The sequence below is a fragment of the Camelus ferus genome, chromosome 15, assembly GCF_009834535.1.
Source record: "Camelus ferus isolate YT-003-E chromosome 15, BCGSAC_Cfer_1.0, whole genome shotgun sequence".
NCBI classification, from domain to species: domain Eukaryota; kingdom Metazoa; phylum Chordata; class Mammalia; order Artiodactyla; family Camelidae; genus Camelus; species Camelus ferus.
Window position 1 is genome coordinate 53,324,450 of NC_045710.1, and position 12,012 is coordinate 53,336,461.

A 12,012-nucleotide genomic window follows, 5' to 3' on the forward strand; every position below is an offset into this window, starting at 1 on the left:
GGGGCGGGGACTCCCGGGTTGAGGTGGGTCAAAGGTCAGGAGGCGGAGGTACGCCCAAGATGGCGGCCTCCATGAGCGACGTGTTCTCCTTCTGCGTGGGCGTGGCGGGCCGGGCCCGGGTCGCCGTGGAAGTCCGCTTCGTGAGCAGCGCCAAGGTGAGGCCGAGGCAGACCGTCCCGGGAGTGCCGACCCCGTCCGGCCCTGGAGACCGCCCCGTGGGACCCCGTTCCTAGAGCCTAGAAGCTTCTCTGCCGCTCGGACGCTGCGGCGCGGCCCGGCCCGTGCTCGCGGCTCGGGGGCTCCCAGTCTGTCCACATGTGCAGGCTTCCGGGGCGGTCACCTGGTGGACTGGGGCCAGCGAAGTCTCCATGCGCCACCTCCTCCCCCAGCAGAAGGGGGCCTCCTCGTCAGTGGTCTCGCTACAGCTGCTCCAAGCGGGGCCCGGGGACGTTGCTGCTGGGCCCCGGGAGCGGTGGGCGGGACATGCAGAGCAGAGGAAGCTGCGGTATAAAAAAAAAAAAAAAAGGGTGGGTCCTCAGGAAAATTTCTGAGTGAGATTTGGGTGGCGGATGAGGAAAGAGGCCAGGACACTTCAGGAAGGGTCTTGGAGTGCTAAGGGATTTGGACCGAAGCCCACTGGGAGCATTTGAAGGGTTTAAACAAGAGAGTGACATTTTATTGTTTTATTATCATGTTTCTGAAGTACATTGTAGAAAAAAAAATTGAAAGTGCATGTAAGGAAAGAGAAGGTAAAACACTCACAATCCTGTATTTGTGTAAATATGTGCATATTAAAATATTTTTGGAAACTGCTTTTTGATGCAGCAGTAAATATTTAAGTATCAATAATTCAGTTTCTATGTACAGCGGAAGGGCCACAGTTCACTCAGCAGCTGCTCATTTGTGGACCTTTATGTTATATCTTGTTTCTCATCCCTGAGGTCAAAGATACTGGAGCTCAGTTTCTGTGCACACATCCTTTTGTTCTCCCTAGCACTGAGTATTTTCCTTACACGTTTGCTAGTTGATATGTGCAAAACTGTTTCGGTGTATTGTCGTTTACATTTCTTTGTTTACTAATGAGGTTGAATATTTCATCATATATAATGGCTGTGGGTATCTTTGGTCCTTGCCCAAGATGTCAGCCTTCTAGACATTTGTCTCCTGCTCTCAGCATCTTCACACTCATCCAGTTCCCTGACCTGGCCTTTCATTGCCCTCTTTCCATTCCAGGGGCCTCTGGAACATTCCTCTCTTTCCTTGGTAAATCAACTCCTCTGTATCCTTGGCCTCCTCAGCTGCTCACAACTTCATCCCCACTGCAAGACCTCTAGTGCTCTTGATTGGCTGACAGTTTGATGGTGTCTCAATTGCACCACTCCTAGCATGCAGAGATACTCAGCTTTACTTTCACTTAGCCCCCCCCCCCATCTCTCAGCCCCCTCCTTTCTTTACTTCTTCCCTCCTACTTCATCAGTCCAGCCACTCTCCTGACCAAATTGTCCTGTCCTAGCCTTCTATCAAAACCCCACCTGGCTTCTCTCTCCATGCCTACAACTGATCTGCTACCGCAGAAAAATCATATATCCAGATTTCGTGAAAAGATGGAGTACCCTGGGTTTTTTGCATCTGTATTCATCGAGTCAGATTGGTTTGTGATTTTTTTTTTCTTTATGCTATCTTTCTTAGGTTACCACATCAAAGTTATGCTTGTTTTTTGGTAAAATAGAGAAGCTTTCCATTTTTTCCCCCTCTGTTATTGAATAGTTTAAATAGCATGAGAATTACTTGGTTTGAGAGAGCTGGCTCATGAAACCATATAGACATGGGGGTAGTTTTCGACCACTTTCTCTGTTGCCTCTATGGTTATCAGCAGGGATGATTTTTACAGTTTTACCAATTGCTATGCCAAGGACATGACCAGTCAGAACAGAAACCTGACCAAATATGATGAATGACCAAAGATGTTGGCATTGCTTAATAGTCTGTCTAGGCTTTCTTTCTTTTGGATTCACTTTTAGCAATCAATGTTTTTCTAGAAAATCATTTAATAAAGAATTAATTTACTACATAGTTTTAGATTGTTGTACAGTCTTTAAAAAAAATTCCTTTTCAAATTGGAAATAACTGCATAGTTTGTACCCTTTCCATTCTGCTTCAGTTCTCTCCAAGCTTCTTGGTGATACAAATTCGAGCTGTTTTTCTTGAAACACTTTCCTATGTTTGGGGGATGAGTGGTTTCGTAGAGGAATAGCTCTGATTCTTTTCCCTTTTGCTTTGATTGATAAATATTTCCTACATTTGGTCCTCCAGAAAGAGGGAGAAAGAGATCAATATTTATCCAATACTGAGGACTTGAAATTGCCAGAGATAATGTGGGTCCCAGCCCATGTCTTTTTTTCCCACAGAGGAAGGCCAGGTTTTCTTTTTGCTAGGTTGGGTCCCAGGGGCTACTTGACATGGAGGTGGGGAAAGACAACCGAGCTACATCCATGGCTTTGCCAGTGGTTTTGTTCCGGCTGTCCCGCTGTACTGTTGGAGCTCCCAGAGTTGTCCAAAGGGTTGAGATTCTTGGTTCATGGGTTGCTCAGGGCCTGTCCAGGTCTACCCATCCTGCTGCTCTGACTTTGGGAGGAGCCCCTGTCTAGCCAGAGCACCAATGCTAGAAGGAAACAGGGAACTGCCTGGGGGGCCACATGACAGGACATTTCACTGCTGGGTCAGTCATTTCTTTTCTCTCCCTTTTTGTGACAGTTCAGTGTTGGCAGGGGCCTCTTCTCTAAATGTATAGTGGGGGAAAATGCCCAGCAGGACCAGTAACTGCCTAGGTTCTGAAGCTGTCTCCTGAGTCCCTTTGCACATTTGAGAGATGGCAGTTCAACAGTTGTCTTCTCATCCTTCATCCCTTACATGATGTACGCAGTGCTTTAGACCAGTTCTTCTCATTTAACATGCATTTGAATCACCTGGGCATCTTGTTCAAACACAGATTCTAACTCAGCAGGTCTGGAGTGGGTCCTGAGGTTCTGCATTTCTAACAACTCCCAGGCAGTGCTCATGATTCCAGTCCCTCACCTCACTTTGAGTAGTGAGGAGCTAGAGCTCATCACCTGTGCTGTATTACTGTATCCTGGAAACTACCTGGCAGGTATTATTATAATACTCGCTTTTCAGATGGGAAACAGTTGCAAAGAAGTGAAGCAGTTGGCTCAAAGATTCACAGCAAGTTAGCATTAGGAGTGGTGCTAGAATTAGCCATTTCCTTCGGTGTAACATCTCAGAACTTCCTGAGTGCCCGGTACTAGGCTGGGTGCTGTGAGGCCCCGGCTGACTGGGGAAGTGGGGCATATTTTCCCCCAAACTAGGCCTCCCTCTCCCGTGGTGTAGGATTTCTCTGCAACCCTGAGCAGCAGCAACATCACGGCCAGGATCTTAGAGGGGCGTGTGGATGACTCCAAGAAAGCCACCCTGTCATTACCAGCTCCTGGTACTGGAGGTTCCAGAATGCTGTGAACTTTGGCCCTGCCCTGGCCATTCTAAAAATTCTCCTCTGAGTAGTCTGACATGGTGGCTCTCTTCCCATCTCAAGCCCTCTGCTCTGGACAGGCTGGAGGAGGTGCAGCTGGAAGTAGGTCAGAGCAGCATTTCCAGAGGAGGCAGTTTATGGAGGCTGACCTTGCTCTGTGAGCCCTCCAGAGGCAGAGGCCCCTGCTGAGAGGGAAGCATGTGGGAGGAGGCTGGTCAGCCCTCCAGAAGCCTTGAAGCTATGTCGTCTGTCTCTTCTTAAGGCCATCCTGTTCCTTCTCTGCCCTCTTAGGGAAAGGGGCTGTTTGCCACACAGCTGATCCAGAAGGGGGAGACCATATTCATAGAACGGCCCCTGGTGGCTGCGCAGTTTCTCTGGAATGCACTTTATCGCTATCGAGGTGAGCACTTCTCTCCCAGGCCTCAGGGCTGTTGGGTGCAGCAGCCTTTGCGCATGGAAGAGAACTACATACATCCCTGCCGGCTGATGTCTCTGGGCCTCCGGGTGTCGGGAGGAAAGCACATCTTCCCTTGGAGAACCGTGCCTAAGTACCATGCCTCCATTTGGGGCTGTGAGCCTGCAGCCAAGAGGCTCTTCCCAGGTGCTCCCTGGGGGAAGACTGTCACTCAGGTGGAATTCAGTCTGTCCCGTCCTGTAGACTGGATGTCATGCTGAGGGGTTCTGTGCCAAAGTGGAGCCCTCTACCAAGAGGAGACCACATGTCTCTTGGTCAAAAAAGATTGCATTAGGGGTCAGAAGCAAATAGGATGCCCTTAGCTTTGCCAGCCACTTGCTTTTTCTACACATTTTTCTTGGGGTAGTGAAAATATGGGAAAGGAAGGGTCAGTTGGCTCCAGAATATGGGGAAAGCCCAGTTTGGGGGAGGGGTGGGGAGCCCCACAGACTAAGTCCCATTGAGAAGCACAGAGAGTCTGCCAGGAGGGGTGGGGACTCCAGAGAGGGAATAGGGCACCATCTGTCTTCGAATGCATGTGAAATTCATCCATTCATTTCGTTCTTTAACTTAGTCATTCATTCATTCACTTCCCAAACTTTTATCGAACGCCTACTACGTGCTATTGTAGCCCTGGGGATGCTGCTGTGAAAAGGACAAATGTGACCCCAGCTCTCACGACCCTTACGTTGTCACTTCTGGCTCTCTCTCCCAGCCTGTGACCACTGCCTTCGGGCACTGGAGAAGGCAGAGGAGAACGCCCAGAGGCTGACCGGGAAACCAGGCCAGGTTCTGCCTCACCCCGAGCTGTGCTCTGTGCGCAAGGACCTCCACCAGAACTGTCCCCACTGCCAGGTGAGTGTCCCTGGGGGTGGGGCTGAAGTCCTCTTCAGGGAGACAGGAGTGAGGACAGACCTGGTCATGGCCCTTGAGAGCCCCAAGGTAGGGTAAGATGTTGAAAAGGCTCAGTTACTCCTCAGTTTCGTCCTTTCTGTTCCAGTCTGGAAAATAGGCTTGGCGGGAGCTTGCCCTCATTCTAGGAGCCTGGCAGGGCTCTTCCCTGTACCTGAGAGGCAGTCTTTCCTTCCCATGGCTTTACAAGCCTGGCTTAGGTTCCCCTCTCACATGCCCCCAGAGCACCATGTGCTTTCTCATCTCATAATACCACTCACTACTGCCCAGGGGCTGTTCGCGGAAGGAGTGCACTTAGAGGAGGTGAGTACCACATGGGTGTCTGTGCCTCGCCCCACGGCCAGACCCTAGGGCGCTGACCTCCACCTCCCCCGACAGGTGATGTACTGCAGTGCAGAATGTCGGCTGGCTGCTGCTGAGCAGTACCATCAGGTCCTGTGCCCAGGCCCCTCGCAGGATGACCCCCTGCATCCCCTCAATAAGCTGCAGGAGGCATGGAGGTAGGTAGCATTTCATCTCTTTCCTTTCTGCCTTCCCCATGCTCAGCAGATGCAGCCATCTTTGTTAAGTTACCATCGCCCAGATTTTTCCTCTATCTTTAGGGTTAAACAGAGGTCATATCAGTCAACCCCTTCCCTTTAATCTGAGCTGCCAGTCCCACCATTTTACACCCTCCCAGAAACAGCCCCACGAAGCCCATAGAGGTATAAAATCCTGCCCAAGTTCTTGCCAATGACTTGCCCTTTTTGGTTATAAGTGGGATTGGTAGGAAGGATTCTCTATAGCAGTCAGACCAGGCTTCCTTGAACTCAGCTACTGGGGAGGGAATTTCTAGGCCACACCTTTTTCTTTCTCCCCAGGAGTGTTCACTACCCCCCTGAGACTGCAAGCATCATGTTGATGGCCCGGATGGTGGCCACAGTGAAACAGGTGAGCCTACCTGATCTCAGGGACGCTGACTCTGGCCTCATTCGACCCTTGACCTCAGTTTCCTTCTCACCTTAAGACCCTGACTTGGACGCGGAGTTTCTTCTAGGCTTCCCGAAGGAGAGCTGCTTGCTATGTAAACCTGAGGAGTAGCGAACCAGAAATCTGGCAGGGAGAGTGGGGGCTCATCTTCCCTGTCGTCTTTGATCTATGAGATGACTTCCAGTGTAGCAGCAATTCATGCATTTGATTATAAGCACCACTTTTCCAGGATTGTATCTCTTAGATAAAGTGAGAGCGGCCACTCTAACCCCTTCTATTAATATTGCTGCTTATTCTTCTATTTCCCCGAGTGTTGTTGAATTTGAATTGGCTAGCTGGGCACCAGCTGGGGAGATGGTTGGGTGTGGGCAGGGTGGGAGGGAAGGGTCTACCTAGAAGCTCATGTGTGATGGTGTTTCTCTGAGGGCAGGGGCTTTAGAATCACGGTCTACCCCTCCCACATGGGCAGGAGTGGCAGTGAGGAGGAGGGTGTCCGTGAGTCCATGTGTGCACATGCATGTGTGGGCTGTGCACACGTGACCCTGAAGTGTGTTTGTTCACTGCAGGCTAAGGATAAGGATCGCTGGATCAGGCTCTTCTCCCAGTTCTGTAATAAAATGGCTAACGAGGAGGAGGAAATTGTCCATAAACTCCTGGGGGACAAATTCAAGGTTGGTCTTCCCCTGTGACCCTCCCACCCGCCAATAGCTTGGGATGTCCATGGCTCCCTGAGGGAAGCTCCGCATTTGCTCCCTTCCCAGCCACAGAAAGAGGTTAGAGCCTGGGTCTGAAAATCTATTCAGAGAACTTGTATTCTTGCTGCCATTTAACTTCATGACCTAATGTGGTCTTAAAATTGGGAAGTAGGGTGATGACAGAGGAAGGAGGGGCTGGGTGCCCTGGTGTGGATTAGGCAGGACCTCGTGCTAGGATAGCAGTGGGCAAATCGGGTTAGCGGAAAATGGAGGGTTGGGGGCCCACAGGGTCAGGGCGCAGTATGAAACAGAATTTGAGTTGCCAGTGTACTGAGTGCCCACTCCGAATCAGAGTTACTCAGTCTCACTGACAACACCAGGAGGAGCTGCCTGAAGGAGGAGGCAGGTGTGTGAAAGGGCATGTGGGGTGGGCCTCCCTACACTAAATTTTGGGGAAAAGAGGGGGAGGATCAAGCTGCTCTGGACACAGGTCAGGGAGCCTGGAGGGTGGTGGTGAGGACAGACATTCTAAGCCAGGCTGCCTCAGCCCTGCTGCCACAAATGATGGAAAATAGGGAAGCATTTGGGGTTTGCTACCTCAGGTCGGAACAGGCCAGCAGACTGCCAAGGCTCTTTGGAGATAAGGACTCTGGGCTCTGTTTTGCCCCCAGGGAAAGCTCAGGCTACAGAGCTGGCCCTTTTCCTTCCCTCACATGATCTTCTGGGCCCTGCCTGGGTGCTAATGTGAAGTTCCCAGGATGTCAGTCTCTCTCCGCTTCCCCCAAACCAGGGCCAGCTGGAGCTCCTGCGGAGACTCTTCACAGAGGCGCTTTATGAGGAAGCACTCAGCCAGGTGAGCTGGGGAAGGTGGGACCAGTGGCCTTCCAGTGACTCCTGCTCTCCAGAAGCAACTGTCCCCTTCTAGGACAGCTAAGCCGAGCAGACCTGGTCTTCTGGAGTTGGGATGGGACTGACTTATGGAAAAGTTCCTCAACAGAGAGTTGTACCAGGAAGAAAACAGCAAGTGGCTGTAACCTGAGTGTTGTTCTTTCCCCCTACAGTGGTTCACTCCCGATGGATTCCGGTCTCTCTTTGCTCTTGTTGGGACCAATGGCCAAGGAATTGGGACCAGGTTAGGAGAGAATGTTCCAGAGCTATCGGACTTGTCCCTCGGGGCTCGGGTGGGAGATTGACTGAGGAAAGTAGCCACAGCTCCTTTCAAAACTAGGGTGGGGCAGGGTGTGACTCTGGCCAGAATGCTGGACTAAACACAGTGGTGGGGGCTGGAGAGACTGGGTCTTGGGAACACTTGGTCTATTGGGAAAGGACACCCCCCCACACACACCCAACTCTACTCCCGGAGAAAGAAATGGACTTAACTTGCTTGGAGGTGGAGAGCCCTGTGAGCTGGGCCTCTTCTCCAACCACGGCTGCCTGGGACCCCCCAGCTCCCTGAGCCAGTGGGTCCATGCCTGTGACGCTCTGGAGCTGAAGCCGCAGGACCGTGAGCAGCTGGACGCCTTCATTGACCAGCTGTACAAGGACATCGAGGCAGGTTGGTGAGATGGAGCCTTGGCCTCACCCAACCTTGGAGACGCCCATCAGTCAGATGGTGGACACAGCCTTCCCCCAGGGAGCTCTGAGTTCACGGTTGGGGGAGGTAATCCCTGTGTGCCTGTGGGAAGCTTCAGATCGGCCCACAGGACACACATGAGAGACGGCCCTGAGACCCATGCAGAGGCTCGATGCTGGGGGTGGACAGAGTGCCGGTATTGTTTATAGAAGAGCAAGTCTTGTGCCTCAGAGAAGCAGGTTCAGGCAAAATGGTAGTGACTGGGTGGCAAGAAGGTGGAGCCAGTGCCTGTCCTTATAAGCCTACTTTCCTTTTCCCACCTATAAAATGGAAGCAGTAACTCTGCGTGTTACTGTCTTACAGCAACTGGCGAGTTTCTTAACTGCGAAGGATCTGGCCTCTTTGTGCTTCAGAGCTGCTGTGAGTCCCGGCGTTGAGAAGGGGTAGCTTCAAGCTGCATTCATCTCTCTCAGCTCCTTCTGGGCTGGTCGAGTTGAGTCTGGGAGTGGGGTTAGGGCTGAGCTTCCTTGGGGATTTCCCCTCCATCTTCTATCATTTTTTTCATTCATTCATTCATTGGACTGCTCGTGCCTTAATATACGTTTATGTATAAGACCTTCCGGTGGGCTAAGCCCGGGGCTAGGGCAGGGGACAGAGCTCTGATTCTTGCAAAGGGAACCATGGGCTTTGCACCACCACGCCCTGTGAGCTTTGGTCGGGGAGTGTCTGAGAGCCCAGGAGGCGCTCAGGCTGGAAGGCAGTCTCATCAGCACCTGATGGGGAGGGCCAGAGCCAGCTCAGACTGTTGTCTTTTCCAGATCTCAGCCTCCCACCATCTGCTTTCCTCACTGCAAACCCTTCCTCCCTAGCTCTGGGGACACTACCCGTCCCAAACTAGGCTCTCAGAGGGTCTGGCTCAGCTGTCACCAGGTGTCCAGTAACAGGGCTGAGTCAAGTGGCCTGGCACGGGCATCCCTTTCGCAGCCCTGTCCATCCCTTTGCGAGACACTGGGAACACAGCTGAGAATGGAACTGACCAGTGAGGAGAGGAACAGGGGCAGTCATGGCAGGTGGGGGAGGGGAGCGAGACGGGAGTGCATTTGGGCCTGTGCTCTGTGGTCTTCAGGAAAGAGCACTGGCCAGGTAGTGGAGTCAGGAAACCTGGGTTCCAGGACCTGCACAGCCCTGGCAGGGACCAGAGAATAAGGAAAGATGGGACCTAGTGCTTTGCACGGTTGAGGCTGTTCTTTTTATTAGTCAACAATCCTCATTACCTGCCTCTCATAACCCAGGCAACCACAGCTGTGTCCCCAACGCAGAGACCTCCTTCCCAGAAAACAACTTCCTTTTGCATGTCACCGCCCTGGAGGATATTAAGCCAGGAGAGGTGAGGGGGCCAGTAGCTGTGGGGGCGGGTGGGCAGCAGGCCTTTCAAGTTCTCTCCAGGAACTGGGAGCAGCCCAGCCCACACCAGGCTGCTGGGTTGAGTCTTCACATGCCCCAGGACAGGAGTCTTGCCCATGGGCATGCTCTAACCCACCCCACTTCAAAAAACTCCAGAAAGCCTCTGAGTAGTGTTTAAGAGACAGCTGGTGCCTGTGTTCTTGTCCCGAGCTGTCTATCTGCAGCTTCTAAGGAAGCAGGATATGGCCCTTTGTGGCTTGGCCTGTGGGATGTTGGTGAGGGCTTGGGGTCCTGGCTGTTAGCACAGTGCACAGAGCCTGGTTGAAACTTCTTTCAGGGCAGGTAACTTCACTCCAAGAAGACTTCTGTCCCAGAGGCCACAGACCTTGGCTGTGTGCTGCCTTTAACCGTGGCCTGAGGCTAACCACAATCCCCCACCTCAGACACAGGTTGTTAAAGCCTCGAGCACAGGGGAGTGGATCTGAGCAGCCTACCCCTTGGCTGAAGGGCAGCTCAGGCTCCTGGGGATGGGGCAGCAGCTGGAGGCGGGGCAGTGGCTAGGCAGGCCTAATGCCACCTGGCAGAAAGCACAGGCCCAGAGCCCGCCTCTCTCCTGCCCTTCAGGAAATCTGCATCAGTTACCTAGACTGCTGTCAGCGGGAGCGCAGCCGCCACAGCCGCCACAAGATCCTCAGGTGCCAGCTGGGGACATGGTGGGCGGCTGGGCTCCGGGCTCCCCTGTCCCGGTGGCTGCCTAGCTTTGCACCCTCACCACCACCCCCCACCCTGCAGGGAGAACTATCTGTTTGTCTGTTCCTGCCCCAAATGCCTGGCAGAGGCTGATGAACCCAACGTGACATCTGAGGAGGAGGAGGACGAAGAGGAGGAGGAAGGAGAGCCAGAAGATGCGGAGCTGGGGGATGAGATGACTGACGTGTGATGTGGCCCTTCCTGGAAGGGGTCCTACCCCAGACCGTCGGAAAGGGGGGCCTTCCCCCAGAGCAGAGGCTTGGAAGGAACTCCCCACTCCCGTTGCCTGCTTTCCCCCATTCCAGCTCTGTTTCTGCCAGAGGGTAGGACAGGCAGGACCCTAGGCCCTCCACACCCCCCCCGGACCTCACGCCCTGGACACTGCTGCTGAGGGGCTCAGGCTCTGTGCTGTCCCTGAGCCTCTCAGAACTGGCCTCCTCCTGAGGTACGGGTATACATGGCTGGAACCAAGGTCAGGGCCTACCAGTCTTTCTTCCCCTTGGCCCCATGGCCACACTTACCCATCCACCCCTCTCAACTTGCTACGGAGAGGGTAGCAAAGTGATAATCTGAGAACAGCCTGACTTCAGTGAAGAAGAAAGCGGGTGAGATGCCCTCACCTCTTCCCCACCTCCCACTGTTGTGGTCTGACCACTAGCACAGCTGGGAGAGGCAGGGAGGAGCTGGGCCTCCAGAGCGCCTTCCCCAAGGCCCTCTGCAGGACAACACTGAACCGGGGCGATTACCCGCCTCTCCCACCTCCCCACTCCTGCCACTGAGACAGCAGGGAGAGTGGAGATTAGCCCCCTCCCCAGACCCTGGAACCTCTGTGCCTTGCCTCCTGGGCCCTGGCACAGTGGCCAGCCCCGTGGGATGGGTATGGAAGAGGCCTCTGCCTCCCCTGGGTGGGGGGTGTGGGGGATCATCACCCCTTCACGCCCTCTTCCCACTGAGGACTCTAGCAGCATGGCTGAGACCTGGAGGATGAAAGGTCTGTGCTCCTTAATTTAGGCTGTTCCAGAATCTTCTAGAAAGAATCAGTGAGGGCCTCCCCTGGCCTCAGTCTCCATCTTTAGGGTCTCCACAGAGGAACACTGAAGTCTTCCAGAAACCTAGAAGAGCTGGTCTAGATACTCAGATTAGCCATGACTGTGGCCTCCTCATCCCCAGATTAGCACTACCCCTCACTCTTGGGTCGGAAGCTGTGGAAGTTATAACCCATCACTTGCAATTCCTTTCTGCCTGCCTTCCTTGAGGGGCCTGCCACGCCCCTGCTGAAGGATCCCATGGAGAGCAGGTGCCACCCCACAGGCCCTTTCCTGGGTCATGAGCCAGGTAGAATCTGCCTGTCTGGCCTATTGGGTTCTTACTCCTTCACAGCAGCCAACACCCCCTCCCACCCCGCCTGCCCACTGTTTTCAATAAAACACGAGAGGTGACAGGCCTCTGCAGGAGTGCTTTGTGGAGAATGGCTTGACGAGCTGCCCTGGGCACACAGCCATCACATGGGTGGCGCAAAGGTGCACAGGGTAGAGCAGGTGAGGGACATGGGAGCTCCAGCCCCGCAGTTTGGGTTCATCTCTGGTCTCATCTATGTTCTGCTGTGCAAATGTATCTGAAGTCTAGGAGCAGGGGTCTTCTGAGGTGCAACATGGATCCCCAGAACTAGGCTACAAGATGAGTCTTTTCCTCAGGGACTGAACTACAGCTTCCTGTGTTCTTGAACAGG

At 53.3% G+C, this 12,012-nt stretch overlaps 1 protein-coding gene across 3 annotated transcripts in view; it reads left to right on the plus strand.

Moving 5' to 3' along the window:
- The window catches only part of SMYD5 (SMYD family member 5), a 32,450-nt gene extending 20,713 nt beyond the window's left edge, over window positions 1-11,737 (plus strand). Inside the window, exons 3-15 of one of the 3 annotated variants that reach the window (XM_032497826.1) lie at window positions 40-155; window positions 3,818-3,926; window positions 4,696-4,835; window positions 5,271-5,392; window positions 5,753-5,822; window positions 6,428-6,532; window positions 7,347-7,409; window positions 7,618-7,688; window positions 8,005-8,111; window positions 8,493-8,549; window positions 9,422-9,516; window positions 10,158-10,228; window positions 10,326-11,720. In XM_032497826.1, coding sequence (XP_032353717.1) covers window positions 60-155; window positions 3,818-3,926; window positions 4,696-4,835; window positions 5,271-5,392; window positions 5,753-5,822; window positions 6,428-6,532; window positions 7,347-7,409; window positions 7,618-7,688; window positions 8,005-8,111; window positions 8,493-8,549; window positions 9,422-9,516; window positions 10,158-10,228; window positions 10,326-10,473 — 1,254 coding nt within the window. In that variant the 5' untranslated portion in view covers window positions 40-59 and the 3' untranslated portion in view covers window positions 10,474-11,720. Of the gene's footprint in view, window positions 1-22; window positions 156-3,817; window positions 3,927-4,695; window positions 4,836-5,270; window positions 5,393-5,752; window positions 5,823-6,427; window positions 6,533-7,346; window positions 7,410-7,617; window positions 7,689-8,004; window positions 8,112-8,492; window positions 8,550-9,421; window positions 9,517-10,157; window positions 10,229-10,325 lie in introns of those variants that run through there. The other 2 variants (XM_032497827.1, XM_032497828.1) reach the window with 2 other exon arrangements.
- Window positions 11,738-12,012: the final 275 nt, after the last annotated feature.